At 22.7% G+C, this 24435-nt stretch overlaps 1 protein-coding gene across 1 annotated transcript in view; it reads left to right on the forward strand.

Annotated features, from left to right (window-relative positions):
• Nucleotides 1-9655, forward strand: part of Nca (neurocalcin homolog) — a 65528-nt gene extending 55873 nt beyond the window's left edge. The window contains exons 2-5 of the mRNA XM_011498832.1: nt 771-964; nt 3269-3387; nt 5591-5779; nt 9359-9655. Coding sequence (XP_011497134.1) covers nt 895-964; nt 3269-3387; nt 5591-5779; nt 9359-9559 — 579 coding nt within the window. The 5' untranslated portion in view covers nt 771-894 and the 3' untranslated portion in view covers nt 9560-9655. The remainder of the gene's footprint in view (nt 1-770; nt 965-3268; nt 3388-5590; nt 5780-9358) is intronic.
• The last annotated feature ends 14780 nt before the right edge of the window (nt 9656-24435 follow it).

Consider the following 24435-nt stretch of genomic DNA (forward strand, 5'->3'; position numbering starts at 1 on the left):
TTAATTAGTTAATATATTAACGAATGTGTTTATATTATTTTTAATATTATTAATATTAAATATTACTTATAATTGATATTACAATTATTAGAAGAAGGATGATAAGTATTCTTTACTATTATTTACAATAAATTATGTGTTATAAGACTCTATTGCTCCATTTTTATCAATTACTTATATTTATATTTTTATCTGTTTCAGAAAATTATATGAAACTCTTCATGTATGAATGATCTAGTAAATAATTAGACTTCCTTTTCCTCTGCTCCTTTTACTTTAACTTCGAAATGATGCGCATTTTCTAAATATTTAAAATACAAAATAGAATTCAATTATAATCTTATATACATTAATATTATTAAGAAAAATTAAGTATAGCATCTATAACAGTGGTTCATATTTAAATACATATATATAATTATTCAGAATATTATAAGATTGGTAGATAAGCTTTTATCGGTTTTTTATATATTTGGTATCAATAAAATTAATTGGGAGTTTTTAGATCTAAGAATATTGACTTTGTAATGCACAAATAAATTTGTGTGTTTGTGTGTCTGTACAACTTAACATTAATTTAAAACTTGATTATTTTTTAATAACATTAATGTCATTTATAACTGGATATTTTAAGATTAACATTTGTTAAAAGGAGTTTATATTCCAAAAACTAATGAAAAATGCAATCAATAAAGTGCTAATTATATTTTTAATATTATTGTACTATTCTAATGATTAATTGTTATTTTTGGTTTATTTTGTTTTTTTAGACTCAATAAAGGCTCTGACGTTTTCTCGACAAAAGTAAAGAATAGGTAAACTGTTGTTGATTTTACGTACACAGACCTGATTTTACATTTTGCATTAAAATATAAGTAGATATACTTTGTGAGGATGGGAAAACAAAATAGCAAACTCAAACCCGAAGTACTGGAGGATCTTAAGCAAAATACTGAATTTTCAGGTAATTCATTCATTTACAATTTTTTGTATTTAATAAATAATAAAACTTTGAAGTAATTAATATTAAAATTAATAGTAGTCTAGCATTATTATAAAATATTAGTAATAATCTAAATTTTATGTAATTGAGATCTTTTTCTTCAGAGGTGGTTTTATATTTATACAAATCTATTTATATATATACTATAAATGTATAGAATATTATTATTATTATTGCAGAAATATTTAATTTTAATATTATAAGAGATAAAAATAAAAATTTAATTTTCAAATTATATTCAATAATACGAAATTCATTAATTACTCTGTACAAAGTTTGTACATAAAATTATAAATTATAAAGTTATTATGATACCAAGGTCTAAAAAATGATTACCAACAAAATGTAAAGAGATTATTTTCTTATCAATTTATATTAAATAATTAATTTTAACATTATTGAATAAAATAAAATGATAATGGAGTTTGAACTTGTATGAAAAATGCATACACTATTATTATCATATCAGTTATAGATTAAGCTTAATTTTTTTTGTGTATCAAGTTATAAATTTTATTAACATAATGTTAATAAAAAGTGAAATAAGTAAAAAATAAACATTTTAAAAAATTGTACAGTTTTTTCGATACTTCATCTAATGATACAAGTATCTAGACTAGAATATATAATAAATAGTAATTATACATGATAAGTAAGTTATTAATCTATTACAATTACTTGAATAGCTGTGTATAACAAGCTTTATTGATTAATTTTAATTTATTAAACTCCTCTGTTGTCAGCTATTTAAAAATTAATATTGACTTCATATGAAAAGAGACTTGTTCATAAGAATTGAATAAATTTGATAGATTTTTAATAAATATTGAAAATTCTTAAAATTATTTTTATGAACATGAAGTTTTTAAAAAAAATTAATAAAAAAAAGCGTTAATATTCTTATTTTTAAATAGCTCTTTTGGTATGTAAAGTAATTTTTACTAATAAATTACTAATAAAACAAAATAAAATGAATAACTGAATTTTTGAATGTTTAAGGTTGTCAAAATATATATATTAAAATTTTCAAATGCAATCAAGTAAAAAATAATTAAGATTTTATTAAAATTTCGAATGTTAGTATTTTCATAGATATTGAATTATATTTAAGTAATACATATTTTGATTATAAAATTATAATAAATATTCTTATATTTAATTAAATTGAGGAATAATTTGATATGGACATAATAATAATAAAATAGGAAAATATTTTCAGACTTGTGTAATAATTTAATGACAATAATGATAAGATTGAAATATTACACAGCATAAATTACATTAGAATTCATATAAATTTTAGTTATGGATAACAGTAATCACTTTAGAAATTAAAAGTCTAAATTGTATTTGACGAAATAGAATATAATTAAAATCAATACTTTCTTTTTTAGTATTCTTAGTTGAAATATAAGTGCTTTAATTGATTAATTAATTAGAAATTTAGATTATTTATAAGAATATATTAACAGATAATTTTTTATTTACTATTTCATGCTCATATTAAATATATCGTTTAGTTAAATAATAAGTAAAAATTTTTATAACTAAATTTTATAACTCATTATTTGCCAGTACATCTTTTCTGGTTAACATTTTTAAACTTGGAATATTGTTTTTTAAATATATTTCAATTAATATATAGAATCTTAGGCTGTTAAAATTTTCATGCATACTTTATAAAAACGTATTATTTAATTTTTTTTAATGAAAAATACTTAAAAAGTTTTTTTGACAAATTTAATTATTACGTTATTAGTTGTATTATAAATTTTTAATAGTTATAATAATATACTTAAAATAATCAATACTTATAAACAGCCAATAAGTATGTCTAAAAGTAATCTAATATAACTTATTCATGATGTACTCCTATTATAAATTTCATTGATTAAATTGATGTGAAGTTAATCATATATACTTGGTTAACTATATATCTTGAGTGCAGTCCATTAATAATGTTTTTGATTAGTATTGTTGTTATCGATAGTAAGTAGAATAAAAATATAATTTTAAAATAGTTAACAATGTAATGATTTTAAGCATTGTATTTGCAAGTTTATCAAGAAATTATTCATAATTAAGACATTAATTAAAACATTATTTTATAATTAAGATAAATCTGAATGCTTCTAGATTGAATTCATTATTGTATTCAAATATTAATTGTTGTTTGTATTAACAATCCACGAGAAACTTTTTTTTAAATAAATTATTATTTTATTTATTTAATTATTTTATTTTTAATTAGTGTTTTAATTTTAGATGCAGAAATTCAAGAATGGTATAAAGGATTCTTAAAAGATTGTCCAAGTGGACATCTAAGTGTTGAGGAGTTTAAAAAAATATATGGAAATTTTTTCCCTTACGGTGATGCATCAAAGGTATTAATTATTTATTAATATTTATAATAATCATTTAATAAAGATATATAATAAATGGTATATAATTATATGATTAATTATTATGGATTAATTAATAATTTAATATAAATTAATATTCTTTACCGTGTGATAATTAAAAAAATAATATATAATTATATAAAATAATTATATATATATTGATCATCTGTTAATAGTCTATTGTTTTCTATAAGGTTATCTATAAGGTTTGATAGTATCCATTTTAAATTATATAATTTACAGATTTTATTTGCTTACATTCAAAATTTGAAATGATAATAATTGAGTCTATAGTATTTTGAAAGCTTATTTATGATCGCTTCCACTTAATTTTAATATATTCTCTTTTAAATTAAAAGTGAGCTCAAAAGAATTAGTTTCTTGCTAAAAGTTTTTGTTTGATTATTCATCTCTTATTTAATTGCGTTGCAAATACTATATGCCTTATTGGGGTTAATAACAAGCCTATAGAAAAAGCTCGTAGAGTTTAACATGTAAATAGTTTCATAATTTGTCCACATTGGATCAATAACATGTTTGTTATTCCAAAAATCAGTCACAGCTTAGATTTATACAAAGGTTCTATTTTCGAAGCATTTTCAATATCCTATTTATTTGTAATATATACTTACTATTTTGAATTTGGTCTGTTTCATTTATCACTTCTTATGATTTTATTAGGTTGATTCGATTTATTAATATTAACTCTGACTTTAAATATAAACTAACAATTCATTAATCTGGAACAGTATTAAATTCTTATTTTAATATGAATATTTTTTTACATCAGCGAGATTTTTTCTCTAAAACACCCTCTTTTTCATTCTCAAAGATTGATCATTTTTCTGCCTAACATTAATTGACATTGTATATTTACATACTGTGAAAATAATTTTTTGAAGTTACAGTTTGATACATTTAATAATTAGTAGTTATAAAGATTAAATTTTTTCTTTTTATTAGCCTTAAATTGTCCTTCAATTTAGATGAGCATTTATTTACATCAAGTAATTAATTTCATTACAATAGTTTTTTTTTTCTAATAATTTCATTATCAATAGTTGTTAAACTTAATTAGCATTTTTTGAAACCAAATAGTTGAAATTTATTACTAAATAAATTATTAAGATGTTTATTAGCTAATATAACAACTATACGTAGGTCTATTATAGTTTATTTTCTCTACAACTGTAATATCAAAAACGATTTAGTATATTTTTCTACTCTACTTTCTTAGAATTTTATTTGCAGTTAACCTAGTTTCAGAGATTTGTAGTGAAATATACAGACGAATGAACGCATCGTATTTTCGTACGCTCAACTGACTTATCGACATTTAACTCGTAGAACTTGTATTAATTGTTGTGTAGACTATTAAATTTCGCTCTGTTCTAAAGAAATGAGCAAAAAAGTTCTTAAATCGGTTGTGTGGCTTTAAAGATTTAGTTTGTTTAGCATATAAATTTGAAAATAAGATTGTACGGCATTTAAGATTTTTCTTTAACAAAATAAAATTTGGTTTGATTAATAGAATTTTTATTCATTGATTTCTATTTATAAATCTATATTGATACATTGAAAATTAAATTAAGAAAATTAAAAGACAAAAGTATTTCATATTAATTTTATATTTAATTATATAAATGATATATAGTAATTTCAAAATTAAGAATTCGTACGATTTATATATATATATATATATATATATATATATATATATATATATATATATATATCAAGTTTGGCATTTACCTAAAAACAGTTAGAATAAGTCTTAATGTTTTAATAATTATTTATAATAATTATTATGTATAATAATTTTGAATATATTTAGTAATATATTTATATATATATATATGTAAAAGTAATGATAAGGCATTGCTAACTAGCATTAGGAATTAAGAGAATATTCAAAAAGCTAGTCTTCAAGAAGCGCGTGATTAATGTATCTAAGCACGATACGTTTGAATAACCGTGTATTAAATGTAACAAAAATAAATTAAATATTTTATATAATATATCTAAAAGATTGCTATTATTTCCGAAGTCCTATTAAAGATCTACCTACAGCTTTAAATTTATGTAATATAATATTCCTATCGTTATTTTTATACCGCTTATTATAATTGTATTTACAAAATATGTAATTAATCCTGTATTTTTATTTTTTTTTTCATACAATCAGTTTGCAGAGCACGTTTTTAGAACATTTGATGCTAATGGAGATGGAACTATCGATTTTCGAGAATTTCTTTGTGCATTAAGTGTTACCTCTCGCGGTAAATTAGAGCAGAAACTCAAATGGGCCTTCAGTATGTACGATCTTGATGGAAATGGCTATATTTCAAGACAAGAAATGCTGGAAATTGTTACGGTAAAATCTTAAATTACTTTTTACCTCATTTAATATTTAAAAATTAAAAAATTTATTGACTGAATAATAAAAACATGAAATATATAGAAATACATACCAGTAATTGATTATAATACTTCAAAATTATACAAGATTCTGATAAAAGAAAGTTATTTCTTAAAAATTATAACTCTCAGAAATTAAATAACATAAATTAAAAATATATATTGATATGATTGTATAGTAATTATTATTTATTAATATATTATATACAAATATTCACTGCCATTTATAATGAAAAATATCAGGTATCACGAGCATTAAGATGAGAAAATGAATAAATTTCTATTTTTCAAAGAAATATTTTAGATTTTAATTAAAAAAAGATATAAGGGATGTTTTTGTTTCTTAAATTCATGTTATTATATTGTTATGTGAGTAGAATTGTTGAATATTATTTGGATTTTTAAAAGCTGACTTTTAGAATCTACTATTTTTATTTATTGTCTTTGTATTGAGTAAAATATGATTTAGTATTTTATTATAAATATCAACAGTTTTTATACATATTTTATAGCTTATCTTATCAACAATACAGTTATCATATTACTTCCAATATAAATTTGAAATTACGCCTTTTTATAGAAGTAAGCTAATAGTAGAATTATATCGATGATGATCTTATAATATGTTGATGCATCCTTTAACAAGTGATAATAAAAACATAAGTCTTGTTTGAAAATATACGTATGTCAGTTTTATATTTACATTACACATTAGTTTGGAAGATATTTATTTATTTTGAGATCATGCAATCCAAGATTTGGTAATATTCTCAAATTTAATCGATTTTATTGCATTTTAATACTGAAATTTATTATAATTGCTTAAAGCTATAACTAAGTCATTAGGATAATTTAGTTTATTGTTTATACAACTACATTTATAATTCACTTCTACTGTATTAATTTTTGATTTTCAAAAATTATCTTGTGTTAAATGATTAATGTGAGATATCTTTGTTGAATTTGCTCCATGTTCCATTGTTTATTATTTTCATGTGTATTAATTTATTACAAGTTTTACTCATAATATGATTTTTTCCATATCTACGTTATAATATTTTTTTTTTTGCAGACATGTTGCATGCCTTTTTTCGTTTAAAATTTCTCAGTTATCTTTAAGTCTCTATTTTTACAAGACCATTTACAATTTCAAATTTTTCGAAGATGCATTTTTTATAATTATTTATTGATCTATAACAATTTCTTATTAAATAGTTAAAAATTCTACACTACTTTAAAAATTTACGGTCTTTTTTGTTCTCTCTGTAATATATATATATATATATATATAAACTTTATTCTATCATACAGTTTATATACATTTTTTTAATCAATATTTATTAAAATAATTTATGTTTTTATTAACTACATTGATTTTATTTTTAATCGGTAAATAAAATAGATATGAAAGCTTATAATTAACATGATATGATTATTATTTTTACGATTTAATATTATTTGTCTCTAATTTACAATATGATCACATAATGCATTTATTTGTTATTGATAATGAATTATATTTTGCTTAGTCGTATGAAATACGACATTCATGGTAGATTGCATTTTCAGCTTAATAGAATAAGTAATCGTAGTATGTTTTGATTCTTGAACTTTCATTATATGTGCAAATCACTAAAGTTTGTTTGCCGTTCAGATTCAAAGTTGATGTAGAGATCGTAGTGCCTTATTCTGATATTGATACAGCTCTGGGTATTTATTTAGATTAATAAGTTTTTTCAGTGATCAGTTCTATTGAATTGTACATGCTATAATATTTCTCTCAGCTGTTAGTCAAATTTAAAGAATAAAAGCTTGGCAATATTATTTTAAATATAAAATACATTTATTTATTTTGCTTCACTGCTTCAAATATTAATACAACGCTTGTGCACGAAATAGTTTATATGCTGGTTAAATTATTTGATACTGCTGAATTTAATAAATAATATTCAAAATCCCATACGTGTGTACCAAGAATGTTGTGTTATATGCATTCTGAATTTATGCTCGAAAAACTAGTCAAGTTTTGGTTTACTTTATCACATTAACATTTATGTACTTAAATTATCATCGGATCCAATTTCCTATTTGAATATAATATTTTGGAGTAAGTGAAAGAGATATTAAGTAGAATACAATAAAAAATGGATTTTAATAGTCATTCATTTCTGATTTTACAAAAACTTTTATATACACAATGAGGCTAATCGATTTTTTAATATATATAGGTATGACTACTTATCAACTTGCTTGTATTTTATATTTTATTATATTTTATTGTATTCTAATTTCTAATATAGATATTAAATCATTCATTTAATAACTATTGTATAATTTATTTATTCATATTAATTTTTCATAGTGTTTTATATGGCTAAGACGATTAATTCAATTATTATATGTATGAAATTTCTTATATACATTAATAATATAAAAAGAAGTAAATAAAATATTACATCTACATATGATGTTAAAAAATAATGTACACATGATATAAGAGTATAGTACAAATTGTATTTTATACTTAATTTTATTAATATCATTTAAGTCAGGGTTCTATTTTATATTTGAATTTTTTCTAGTTAACTATTTTTTTAAAATAATTAATTCTGTGCTTAATCATATCATATTAATCAATATTTATAAATAATTATATTTAATCTCATTAAATATAAGTAATTAATGGATTATAAAGATAATAGTAATTTACATGTATATTTATATCTCCTCGTGACCCGAAAATCTATGCAAATCAAGTTTTTTGTTATTAAATTTATTTTATATACCATCGAAGATCAATTTTTATTGTAACTACTTGAACTTATCGATTCATGCTTACTAAAAAATACTCGAGCTTTGGTTGCTTAAGAGCCTCCTACGTTTTTATCAAGCTTGTAATGGATGCAATAGGTAACTTTTAAATGAAATTTTTTTAATTCGCACTTCATACTATTTCTAGAACCAATGAGAGATATATATTTTAAATACAAATAATTCAATATTACGTAATTCTGAAAATTAATAATTTATTATTAATGATTTTTTATCCATGGCCATCTAAGTATTTTTCGATTTATTATACATAAAATACTAATATTGATATGGATGCTGCAAAAATAGCAAACTTATTTTAATTTAATTTTATTTTTTATTTAGTATAAAAGAAATTTTTAATTTTCTAACAATTTACATAATTACCATTATACGTATACAGTTCTATGTTACTTTCTTTTTATAGCAATTTCGATGAATAAAAATTGATTTATGTCATTATAACATGGATTTAATATAAATATTTTTGTACATATCTTTCTTACAAGATATTTCATTCTTGTTACTACATTGTTTAGTTATAGTATATTTGCTTCAATTTTATAAATATTATAAATTTTGATCATTTTGCAGTTAAAATAATTTATAAACATAAAATTATTTATTTTCAAAATTATATATTTGTATTGACTTACAATTATTTAATTTTTATCTTAAAAGTATTTTTTTAATTTTTTTTAATTTTATTATAATGTTACTATAGGCAATCTATAAAATGGTTGGAACTGTAATGAAGATGCCTGAAGATGAATCAACGCCTGAAAAACGAACAGATAAAATCTTTCGACAGATGGATAAGAACAAAGATGGAAAATTATCATTGGAAGAATTTATTGAAGGTGCAAAAAGTGACCCATCAATAGTACGACTGTTGCAGTGTGACCCAAGTGCGCAAGCTCAGTGAAACTAGAGGAAATGTGGAGTTATTACTTCTTGTAAATAAAAAAGAAATGCTTCAATAAAAGAATCAACAAAAATTGAAATAAAAGTGATTCCAATTTAAAAATAAGAGAAACATAATGACGGAAAATTATATTATACGATCTCCTTTTACGTTTTCATGTCAAAAGTTATTTCTCCAAATCTATTTTTATTTTATTATAAATATTTTGTTCTTACACATTGATAAAATGAAAATGTATCTATAATTAACATATGTTGAATACACATTAATTATATGAAATTAATATAAAAATTATATGAAAAGAATATAATTACATGTAACAAAATCTGTTTATCATAGATATTACTTTAAAGCAATAATTTATAGTTTATGAATTTATATAGATTATGGCAATAATTTAATATTTGTAACAAATTTAGTTTATAATGTTATGCATAATGTAAATCTTTTATACTATTTAAATTAATAATTTTTAATCTTATTTTCTTCAATGATTATCTAATTTTTTCTTTAATTTGCATATATTTAGCATTTTCTGTTATACTGAAAATTTGAAAAAAACTTGAAAATTGTATACTTTATTGATTGATAATATCTGTTGATAAGATATATAGAAATGAATTTATGTTAGAAATAGGAATTATAATTGTAAACACAAATATACAATTTTATTACATTTACTTAATTATTTTAAATAATATGTAGATTTTTAATTGAATAACATTCTAAAATATTTAGATTTCATCATTAACATATATATTTAATATAATAAATTTGGAAGTAAATATTTATGATAGTAATAAATCATATACTTGAAATAAATTTCATACAATTTTATTATCGAACTTATTTGATTAATATACACATTTAATTGAAATAGTATTTGTTCGAGAATGCGAGAACATTTTTCCCTTTTTTGTCAGTGCAATAAAACATCTGGCAAGTAACATCGTAAAATTTGTATTTGGATTTCAAAACTTCGCTTGCTCAAAATTTCTCACGCATTAGTGTCATAAAACATCTGGAAAAACAATACCATAAACACGGGAAAACCTATAGTTTTGACATCTGCATTTTCGTTCAGCTCGGCCGCTACATCAAGCATTACTGCAAGCGGACCTTCCTTCCCCTTCGCGCTGTCAACAAGTTGCAATGCTGTTACCAGATGTGCCAGCGAACCCCCCCGCGCCGCTGCCGACATACAGTCGAATGCGGCAGCAGCAATGAGAGATCTGCGCATCATGAAGACCCAGAGACGACTAGGCCCTTAATTAACTCCGAACCCAAAAGAGGCGCTGCCCTCGCACTATAAGGGAGGAGTCTCTGATTGGACAGACAATAAGGGAAGGGGTTCAAGAAAAATTCATGGTCAGCAAATGTATTTAAGGGGCGCAATTTTCAATACTCATTTACTCATGATACTTAACTCTCTGGATACTTAACTCTCTTAATCCGTATCACTCGTGATATTTAACTGTCTTGATATTTACTTTTGATAGTTGCAGTTAGTAATATTTTCGTGATATTATTCTTTTCGAAGTGTCTCTCAGTTTTTTGATATCTATTGCTTATTAGTATTTTTGATATCTCTCTTTTAGTAATACTCCCTCAATATATTAAACCCTTGAGACATTTCATACTCAGTTAAGTTTTTAGTGAAAGTCTATTTAGCGCTATTTTGGGAACAACTTACATTTCTTCGGATTGTCCATTAACACTGTTATTGGAACAGTCGTTACAAGCCCCGGAAGAACGATGTCCACTAACGCAGTTCAAGAAACCATCGCGACATGTGCCAGGGGAGCTACGACAATCCGCCTATCAGAGTCCGAAGACGAATCAACGATTAAGTTCAAGAAACTGTAGTTACCTGCTCCAAGGGAGCCACGACAATCCGCCTATCAGAGTCCGAAGACGAGTCAACAATTAGTCTTTGTAAGTAGTATCTACTACAATAAATAAATAAATAAATATATATATATATATATATATATATATATATATATATTAAGATTCAGAGCATTACATCGACAAACACTAAGGACGAAGAAGCTACTCTTAAAACGACAGTGCGGAATAAATTCCAGTATGCGTCGTCCAGTTTCGCACCCGCCAAGGGCATCCCACTTCGTAACCCTCACCTTAGTTCAAGTTCGGAAGCTTACGGAAGTAAGCAAAACCCAACGCTATATATATATATATATATATATATATATTGAGATTCAGAGCATTACATCGACAAACACTAAGGACGAAGAAGCTACTCTTAAAACGACAGTGCGGAATAAATTCCAGTACGCGTCGTCAAGTTTCGCGCCCGCCAAGGGCATCCCACTTCGTAACCCTCACCTTAGTTCAAGTTCGGAAGCTTATGAAAGTAAGCAAAACCCAACGCAAGTGTAGACAATCCAGTTTCACGCCACTTTGCGATACCTTTCAATCATAAAGCCGCATTCATAACCTCAACCACGCACGTGCTCGTTCAAAAGACGCTAGTGTCGACGAACGAGACTTCCGCCATTCGCCATTCATATTCAATAATCAAGCTGCATAGATTATTGTACAGTTGTCTCCGCAACACATTACTTCAATCCAAGAATTAGTTCTACAAGTAATAATAGTAATGCTAGTCAACCTTGTCATTAATAAATAACAGAATAAAAAGCATATACTTCAGCCATATCTTTATTGTATTATTATAATATCCCTTCCACTTGTGACCTGTCATCGCTACCACACAACACCTGTGGTCTTTGAGTTGTCAACGGCATCAAATTGTATCCGTCGAACCGGCCTTGATAAAACAAGTCGGAACGACAAGGTGCATTTTGTACAGTATTTATACAGTTTATTTTTATTTTTTATAATATTATGTTAGATTATTTGATTATCTTATCATTTATTTCTATGCTTGATAGTGAATGAATTAGTAGTAGTTATTAAGACTTTATCGTAGTTAAAATACAAGTTAACAAAATATTTCACAACATTTAATAAGTACAATCGATTAAAATTCTTTTTAAAAGTTGACTTTATTATTTTTAAATAATAAATTTGAACATAGATATATAGTTAGTATATATAATAAAATGATTGTTTATATAACTTGTAAGAACATTTTTAATATATTTATATACCTTTGATTAAATTAAAAATTTTTTAAATTCCATTGGTATAGTAACGAAATAATATGTGCATAATTGTACATGCAGCAATTACGTATCACAATATTGATACTTAAGTATATAATAAATAGTATACAAATGTAAAGAAAGTTTAACAACAGAATATTTAAGTTTAAAAAATGATAATTTTATAAAATGATCGTTCTAATAGAATTAGATGTATTTTTCTGATTATTCACAAAATATAAATTTTTTTTTATTATAATATTGTTTGTCAATGACATCGAATAATAAAATTAAAAATCAATTATTCGATTTCGAAAATCTTTAAAATAAAAAAAATATTGAATAGAATATTTTAAGAAGCATTTATATAATTAAAAATAATTAATTGATAGAAATATATAAATTTATAATGATTTCAATATACAAACAAATTTTATTTAAATTAAAAAATGTATTGTTAATAAAAATCTATATTTTATTAATATTATTTTTTATTTTATTTAATAAATAACAAATTTATTTAAAAGTAATTTGTTGTGATAACTGTAGTCTCAAACATTTAAAGATCGTTTATTTTATTTAATTATCCAATCGATTATTTGATCAAAATCGAATAATTTGTAATTGTTCTTGAAGAAAGAATTTTTTTTATATTTTGATAGAATATTAAACAAAACATGATAGCCTATTAAAATATTTAATTAATGCATTCGTATTATATGATTAAACGTATCCCAAAAATAATAAAATTAATTTCATCGATTCAATATTATATTGTATTTTCTTTAATTTATGTTTTTAAGACATTATTAGATACTTATAAATAAGCAGATATTTTATAAGTTTGACTAAAATGATGTGAATATATAAAAATAATATATAAAAGTTAAATAGCTATATAAAATAAAAATTTTGAAATATATATTTTACGAACTTAAATCACGAAAAAAAAAAATAAAATAAAATTTATACTGAATGAAAATATTTCTTTCGATTATTATTTTTTAAATAATGTATTATTAATATAGATATTTGATAAAAAGAAGTCAATATGTCATAAAATAAATAAGATGATATTTGATTATAAAATTTCATCAATTGAAATATTAATAAAAGGAAAATAATATAAATAAAAAATAAATGCATGCAAACAATATATATATATTTATTTTATTTAAAAATAAATTAATTAAACTGTAAAACTGAGTTATCATTCTGTACTTTAATAATTTAAAAAAACGTATTTCTAATATATTGTAATTTTAATTACATTATTTAAAAATTGATTTTTTATGCATTATTTTTAATTCAAAATAAATAAAGTATTACATAATTAATAAAATCCGTCTTATTCGTAAATTAGTAACAATTAGTAAAACTATTGTAAAAATTGTTATGTAGAAAATTACAATAAAAATGTGATTATTACAGCTATATTTTATAATAGTTTGTATTTGGTACTGATAATATTCAATAGGTAATATAAAGAAAACAGTTCAATTTTTGTTAAAAGTAAATTTATAATATTTAGATTTTTATAATATTAATACAAATTGCATATTGCGAATTCATACAAATGCTTTGAACAAGTTTTTATATCCTATATATAGTTATATATAGACATTTATTATTTATATTATATAATAAAAATAATATTGTATATATAATATAAATAGTATTGAATAGTATAATAAATTAAATATTATATACATAATATTATACTATATAAGAAATATAATAAGTGCATGTATTTATTAAATAAAGTCAATCAACTATTTAAAATAATTATTAATTAATTATATTAATGAAAGAACTTTAAATATCGCAAAATAAATCATATACAAATATAATTGAAAATAATTAAATTATTATATATAAGTGTCGTCATTGAATTTTACATGCATTTGTTTCGTCACGGCATTAATTATTAAAAATATAATGACGCATTTGTGGTTGCATGCCTAGCTCCGTGTTACCCGATGTATTGTGTTTATTTGATTGGATATGTGGCAATAATAATAGATGTAGAAACAAATCAAAGCAAATGTCATATACGTAATATATTTTATGTCTACTTTATAAATGAATAATATTTTTAAAAAATTATAATTGTAAATTGAGAATAAAATTTTATATTATTTTCTGATTAATAGGTAGTATCTTGTTTCCTGTTTAACAATATGAGAATATTGTATATGATTACAAATATATGTATTTAAAATTGGGTTCAATCTATAATAATGGGTTTATAATGGTTTCAAATTTTGTTTAAGATATAGTTGTAAACATAAAATCACGAATACATTGATATGAAATATGAGTGAAAAAATATGATGTAGATATATATTTTTTTATTAGAAGCTACATAATTAACTTTGAAAAAAAATGTAAACATTTATCTGCTATTAGTGAAATATTTCTCTAAGTGTAAGATTTTTTAATAGTAACTTTTTTACTACTGATGCTATTATTACTCTTAAATGACAACAGAAAGTAAAGAAAATGTAATAAATACCAATGAGTATTCATAATATATTGCTAAGGGTCAATTCATTTTAAAAAATTATTTTTTATGATTTATATTTATAATTCTCTATTACTTTGCCACTATTTATCAGTTAGAAATTATTAATTGATTATATAATTTATTTTTTAGATTCTAAATTTATGTAGTCAATATTTAGAATCTTTTATGCTATAGAAACAAATTCAAATGGAATATATCATTAGAAAGACTACATTTGATGGTCCAATCACTATTTATTTTGAGTCAAATATAACCGAGTATCCAAATGCAATAAGTATTCAACATTTTCATTAGGTTTACGTTACTTTAAAAAAAATACATTTTTTTATTTTGACAGATTAACTAAATAATTCTTAAATAAAATATAATACATAAATAATCTTAAGAATTACTTTAAAATATTGTCAGTCTAAAGATATTTTAACATACTTATTTGTTTATGACTAGTTGTGTAAATTACATATTAACAATTCGATGTCGGCTGGATTTGTATTATTTGTCAGATAATAAAAAAATTAGTTTATTGTTGGAATGTTTCTAATATATTGCTAAACGAAACTCCTATAATTATTTAATATATTTCTGCCGGCAATAAAATAATTTTCTTATTATTGTTCAATTAAATTTTTATTTACTGATCATCCAACGTTTTTTCTTCAATTGCTTTCAATTCAATTTAATTTCGGGTTTGTTCTATATTATCTATAATTTGGTATTCAATATTATATTATAGTAAAATAGTATTGCTTATTTTAAAATTACTTACTCTTGTTTTGCTAATTTATAACAGTTAAATAAATATATTCACATATAGATGTATTTATTAACTTCTATAAGATAAATTACCAATAGACATTTTCTGATATATTATTAAATAAATGATCCTTTTACACTATTATAAATATTTGTAATAATCGCTCTTAGAAGAAATTATAAAGGTTGGGTTTTTTGTTAAAGTTTTATATATGATTGATCTTTTTCATCTATATTTTTATCTACATATAGTAATTTTATGATTTACTAAATAGAGATTATACTGCAAATTTCGTCAATTTTAACTCCATTTTAACCAATTCATATTAAAATCTTATCAGTACTTTTTCCAGCAATCGACGTTCTACAGCTGTAATTGAATGAATCCATAACGCTCTTTAAAGATTGTAACATTATTTTCCATAACAAATTTTCTTTCGTTTATTTTTTTTGACAATACACTTTAATCGTTTGTATTAAAAAACAATTTATTCTTATGAAAATTAAATTTATACAATATATAAATAGAATTTGATATTGAACTAATCTATAAAAATAATCTTATAACTAAATTAATTAAATACGAAGAACTTTTAGCTACAGAAGAAAAAAAATAAAAATAAAAATAAATAATAATTTATATAAATTGTCAAAATGGCTTTAAGAACATTTTTATTATTTTTTATATCGAAAAATAACGCGTACAAAGAGGTAGAATTATAAGACATAAAATTTCTAGCAAGCACGAACTCTTCATGAACATTTTAAATAAGTGCTTATTTTTATTATATATTCCACAAGAGCATAAAGTTTTATATTCGTTTTTCAAAGTTAATTTTTGAAAATAATTATTTATAATTGTATTGTATTATTATATATAATTGAAAATAGTTGAATTCAACTATTAATTAATTTTTTTCTAGAAATAAACTTTCTTTTTATTTAATAGAATTTCCTTTCTTGGAAACGAATAAATTTTTATCTATTTCATTAATATATGGATGTTATTCAATTGTTTAGTTTAGGCATAACAATTTCTTTAAATTGAAATAATAAAATTTAACAAAATCTTGTTATATTAATAATATAAAGAAATTGTTTAATAAAAATTTCCAATGTTAAATATAGATTTATTTAAAAATGAAGTATTCAATAGATAAGATTAATACTAGTAATTACATAACAATTTATCGAACATAATAAGATCAAATATATTTACAGAACAAATAAACAAATTTGTAAAGGAATTTATTATATTAATGAATGAAAAATATCAATTTAAACATATTAAATTTAAAAATGAATTAAAAACAATAGGATTATTAAAAGAAAAATTAGAGTGAATTCTTATTATGCCTCTTTTATTAAAAAAAAAAGATAACATAAGTATACGATAGTTTTGTGATGACGAGTTTCAATTTTAAATTAATTATTAATCACATTTATTTAGACAGAATACAGAATTAATAGATATATTTCTAAACATAAAATTGACTATTTATTTAATACTATGAATAATATTATTATATAATTCAACATAATAAATAATATCTACAAAAAATCAAACCAATAAATGTATGTATAAACATCTAATGAATAAGTCTTTTATTGATGATGTACTTAAAATGATTAACTACACTAGTACACTATAGCTATATACATGGTATATATCTCTGAATACATAGTAATCATATATAAAATATTGTATAATATGTAAAATAATGTAAAATACATGTATATTTGATATTATATATACAATAATCATATAATTTAATAATAAATTTTTATTTAAAAAGTATAAATTTTTATTTAGATAATAATTTTTATACATCTCAACGTATTAATTTTTTAAATTGATATATAATTTGAGTAAATGAAACGATGAAAAATAATATTAATACATATCAATTTTTTAAATAAAAAATTTATTCTTTTTATTGTAAGATTGATTAAATTTGAATTATTTTTTTTTAATTTATGAACTCAAAAAATAGTAATTAAATTCGACGACAAATTATTAATAAAGCTAGATATTTTCTGTAAAACTCAACATTGATGTTCATAACCGTTTAGAATATTATCAAATAATTAAACTATATAATAAATGTGTGCATAGGAATAAATACATCGATGATTAGTGTTAGATGATTTGTATAAAATTTCTAATTATTAGAAATATAATTAGATACCATTTGATCTCATTGTTATGAAATAATCATGTAAAAAAAGAATCTTCTGTTGATAGCGATCCAAATAAATCAATAAAGTATTTAGTAAAGTCTTGTTACCTATCTCTTATAATTTTTCATTATATCTACAATTAAGAATAAATTAAAATAAAAAAATCTAAACTATCATTGGCCGATTTATGATTTTTGTAATTATAATATTATAGTTACATTAAATATTTTTTAATTGAATCATAATTTATATATTAGTCACACATGTATTTATAAATTGTTCGACAGATATTTCTATAAGGTTTTCTGGGGTTTTCTGGGCTTTTACATTTATGTTTGAAGTTGTCTAGGATTAGACTAAAACCTCCCAGTGATGTTCGGTGAGAGAATTGCTGGCAAGTGGAAGAGGAAGACGCATTTATTCAATATTAATACATATCATATCGTGGCATTTTTTCTCTTTATTTATTATCATATTACATATAGATGTGATTCTAAGACGGTGCTGAGAATTTGTGAGACCCTTACGGTATTTGTCACGTGGTTTAGTATGCACTACATGTAGCAGTAGGAGGTGTAGATCTCTGGTAATTCTTCGAGTAGTGCCGCGTGATGGTAACGATACAATATCTACCCTTTTAGTTGGTGACTTATCGTACACCTTCAGCCGTTCGCGGGAGATTCGCGATCCAATATGTCTTTCTTTGATTAAATTACTCGAGGTTCATGTCTTACTTAATCATGTGATGATTGTGTAGGTGGTGCGCTTCTAGTTTAATATTCACTATTGAAATATAATCAGCACTCTTGACTGCTTAGATATGGTGCACTTAAATGGTTATAAATTATCATGGCTTCACTGTTGGCTTACAAGCTTATTATTGCAGGGTCTGGCAGAATTATGTGCATATATATTGTAAACTGATTGACTGGTATATGGTGGATTTTAGAGGCTGTGTGAGTAATAACTGATAACTGATTGATTGAGAAATAGTGTAGAGAGAAAAAATATAGTGAAGAAAAATACAATGCCTGATGAGGGAATGATTGGTCAAAATACAGCCTCGGTACGTCGCGGGCTGCTCATAAATATTAGCGTAATAGCTTGCAACGCTGGCAGCAGTGCTTGGGCTGTTGCTAGGCCGAAAGTCTTGATGATGTCAGAACGAAGCTACAGAATATTCAAGAAGTCTAGAAAGACATTGGACCTTGGAAGGTTTGAGAATTTTCAATCGTCGTTGCTATGCGGAAATATTGTAAAATGCTAGACAATAAGGCGCAGACTATTTGAGAATTCATGGAATCAATGTTCGTAAACATAAGTATCCGCGAGCTTATACTTTTCCCTATTAAATTTGGATTGAAATTGCTCCAATCCCGAACAGAATTCTTCATTGTAATGTAATAATTCATAATATGTTTAATATAAGTTTTTGTATGATTTGTTATATAAAATAGATGTTTTCCAATTAACCCATTTGCATATTGAATATTATATTATATTGTTCTATCCTTGAATTGCTATTTTTTTAAAGACATATTCTATATATATTCGGAGTTGTAACTTCAATGATTAATAAATATGAATAATAAATAATATATTAAAGTAATAAAATTTTTATTGTTTTCAATGATCAATTAAAATTTGAATCATATCTCTACTACTTATAATATATATATATATATATATATTTACAAGTATGCATATATTTATAATTTTAATAATTTGTTGTATTACATATATTTATATTTTAAATGTAATACGTTATCAATATTTCAAACGTTTTCAGGGAGATAAATTAAATATTCACTCTATTGATATGTTTAGCTTAATAAGTAGGAAGAAAATATATTATATTTATTTTAAATACTACATCTTTGTTATTTATGACTTTGTCATCGATTATTTAATAGTGATATGGAAAAATATTGATAACGAAAGTTTGTAATCGGAGTATTTTAGTTACATTTTTAAAAACTCAAAATGTAAATATTATGTTTTTCTTTATAATTTGCATTTCTGTAAAAGCTACAAATTTTCGTATAAAAAACAAAGTTTTATTTATAGGGTAAGCACAACAATTTGTTTAGAGCAATCGTATTCTCGTAGTAGCACTCGTATTTCAAACATGTTTGGAAATATTTTACTTAATACAAAATGTATTTCTTTTAGAAACATCAATGTATATGTAATTTTAGATGAATTTAGATAATAAAAATATTCATTCTTATTTATCAGTTAAACTGGCGTCTATAAATTTAGTATGTTTTTTAACGTTGCAAAACATGTGTTTAATAGAAAAGCTTTTATAATGATTATATTAATATTTTACATATATAAAAGACACGCAAAAATTATTTAAAGATATTGAAATCTTGTTAATCATATTTTGTACAAATTAAAATAGAATAAAAGACAAATATTTTGATAACATTTGATTTACATTTAATTTTTATTTATAACTACTCTGACAGTTTCTCTTCAATTTTATTGATATGATACAACACATTTTATGTATAGGACATTTCACTAATAATAACATGAAATTCAAATTAATGTACATGCGCTATTAGTAATATATAAATACTAATTGATCAAAATGAAAATATTGATTTTTAATAATATAATCATTTAATCCATTTATTTGACCTTAAAAATTATTTTTCAATATTTAATTACATTGTTTTAAAAAGCATTTGGTTTTCATTTATAAATGTTTGACTTGTTTAATAATAAATTTTAGATTTTAGAAAAGAAAAAAATTAATAAAATAAATATTAATAAAATTTTCTTCGACAACTCGCATGATGTTTCAATTATATTGTATGATGTACTTATTTATAACCATATAAGATAAGTATATATACATATATACTCACAGGGATGCGCAGTAATCTTGATTTGATTTACTAACATTTATTTCTGCGTTGAGTTATCTTCAGACTTGGCTTCTATGGACAATTAGTCTCCATTACTTTCCTTGAGATAACTCTTGACTGCCCACGCGAGCCCTTTTCTCGAATTCTCTGTGCGGACAGCCCTTGGCTGCCCACGCGGACAGCGTTTTAGTTTTCCAATCAGGGCGCGCCGCTTTTCGGCGGCATGATGAATGTGCACGCCCTTTTCCCACTTCATAAGAAATTAAGCTTAGACAAAGAGAATATCGAAGGAGTATCTCTGACGGCAATGCGTGAAGTGGAAGATTTTCCCCTCTCCGGGACTTATCGTGGCGGGGGTGATTTTTGGTCAAGCGTCTTCGCTTGGCCTATGCAAGCAGCAACATGTATTGACAACAATGCATGCTTGCTGGTCGTATTGAAGGCCCACGTGCGGCGCAGATTGCCGAACGTCGCACGTGCCTAGTTTCGGGTTGCAACGGATTTTAAGAAATGTTTTTCACACAATTGTTTTCAAATAGTTAATCCTCAAAATATACTCTAATAAACAAGCTAGCCGGGTTTTGCTGGTAAGTCGCAAGGGTCTTCATTGCATTCAAAACAATTACTACGTCTGTAGTACGAAAGGTAATAAAGTGGCTGTTTTCGATTTTGTTCCAGATGTACTAACCTTCTCGAGCCTTCAGTAACCTTGACGAGACTTTCTTAGATTTTGATGTCTGTTCGATAATCCGGCACACGCGCGGCGCAGATTTAAAACACCCATATGTAAATTGTGTAATAAATTGTATAATAAATGTATAATTAACCAACTCTCACGACTATTGTACTGCCCCTCTATCTCACTCCTTCCCGAGCGTCTGCTAGGGCAGGCGGCAAACTAAGCTATTGAAGCATTGGCAGTTCGAGCCAAGAAATACATCACTATAATTTCGAACACTAACTGAGTGGGTTTTCCCGTGTTTATTGCATTGTTTTTCCAGATGCTTTATGACATTATTGCTAGATAGTTCCGAGCAAGAAAGTTTTGAGATCTAAACACAAATTTTACGATGTTACTTTGCCAGATGTTATATTGCATTGAAAAAAGGTCTCACAATCTCGAACAAGTACAGATAACATATTTCAGAATAACATATTACAGATAAAATGTAATTGTCCTATCTTCCTTTAAAAATATGAATGAATTCACTTAAAATATATATTTATAAAGGTTTCATTTTATCTACGGAATTCAAAGTCAATATTTTATACATTGAACAGATGTTCTGTTGAAAGTTTGTCTCTTAAAAAACTAAATAATTCGAACTTTTTTTATTGAATAATTCTAAGTATTATTTGAAATAGTTAATTTTATTTTATAACTTATTTTTATAAATTTCCTATTAAAAAGGTATGGAAATCTTCTATAGAAATATTATATTTGAATAATATATGTAAATGTTAATTTAACTATATTTTTATATTTTTTAAATAAGTTATATTTCTATTATATCTAATATAATAGAATCTAATATATCTAATATTTCTTTTTAGATTTAGATGTATTTAGATAGAGTAATAAACAATTTTATTTCAAAATTAATTTGTAATATAATTAACTTTAATATTAACAGAGTTCTAATTTGTTCTGAAAAACTGTTTTAAACAATCTTGTGGTCTTAACTTCAATTGCATGAATTATTATATATTATACATATATAGAGGATGTATTATATTATATAATTAATAATTTAAATAATTTTTTTTTAATAAATGATGTGTATAAAAATATATCAATTTTGTAATAACTATTTAACTATATAAAAATAAAGCGAGTTTAAAATTGTTAATGTTGTTATTGATCTAAAAGAATTAAAATTATAAACCACATATTTAGTGGTTTCAATAAAATTTTATTTACTTAAGTGAACATTTATATAAATATACCAATATAATATTAGGTATATATAATTTGGTCCTATGAAATAATAAAATAATAAAGATTATCTATCTTCTATCGGTGGCTTCAGTAATTATTAAAGTATATGTTCGATATATATATTTTAAAAATATAATATAGCTAACTCATTTTTTTAAAAATTCAATAATTTGTTTTATATAATACTGTAACTATAAATTTTCAATATAAATTGAATATAATATATTAAATATATTATATAGGTTATAATTATGATTTCCTTTATCAAGTTTAATAAAATTAACAGCAGAAAATAATTTCAATATATATTATTTAAATAAATTTACAAGTAAAATCAATTAAAACGATCTATATATGTTAAATCAATTGGAATATTGATTAACGACGGTAAATGAAAAATATAATTAAAGGAATAAATATAATATTATAAATGATACAATAGAAGAAGAAAATAGTAAATATAAATAGAAAGTTACTTTCATTCCGACTTTTAAGATTTTAAAGTTCGGAAAACTACGCGATATAAATACAAGTAATTTTGAATATTATACAAACAACCAGAGCAATTTTCAATAATATTTTTATTTCTGATAATTCATAAAAAATTTATTAACAAACAATTTATAATTTGAGATTTATATTATCAAAAATAATTATATTGTGATCCAAAATATTGATTAATGATAATAGTAATTGAAGTAATTTGGAGAAATAAAAGTATGTATTATCGAAAAAGTGTTTGCAGAATAAACATAAAAATAATAAATAAATTATTTTTTAATTTTCATTTAAATGAAAAAATTAAATTTTATATAAAATAGTGATATGCTTATCTACAGAAATCCTAAATAAAAATAAAATTTTAGTCAAGATATATCTACATACGAAAAATTAAAAACAAAAAAAAATAGATATTAAAAAGATATATCTTCAACCTAGAATAAATCATTTTATAAAGTAAAAATTTTTCATATTTCTTCATAAAATAATAAATTAAATATGTTTCAAGTTATATATTGAAAATATGTACGAATTACTTGTAAAATTATGAAAATATTGTATTCTCATTTAAACCTCGTGAGATTTGTAATAAAATACAAAAAAAGGTTACTTATTAAATAAAAAAGAATTATATAAACATATATAATAAAATTCATACAAATAATTTTTGTCCTGAACCATGTGCATACAATGGAATTTTTATAAATTTTTAAATTTTGATAATAAAAAATTTATTAAATCTATTATTATACTCATAATAATTTTATTTTAATTTTTTGCATCCATAGTTACCTAGATATAATACTTTGTCATTCTTGCGATTTTTATGTTTAAATGAAGATTTACTTAGTGAAATATATATGTAATTCTTTGTAAATTAAAGAACTTACGAATTCTCTTTATTTTTAATCAAAATTGATCGTTGTTTTTTTGCATATTTTTTTAACAAAGCAGTTATTGATTGA

This window comes from Ceratosolen solmsi, unplaced genomic scaffold, assembly GCF_000503995.2.
Source record: "Ceratosolen solmsi marchali unplaced genomic scaffold, CerSol_1.0 scaffold30, whole genome shotgun sequence".
Classification (NCBI taxonomy): Eukaryota; Metazoa; Arthropoda; class Insecta; order Hymenoptera; family Agaonidae; genus Ceratosolen; species Ceratosolen solmsi.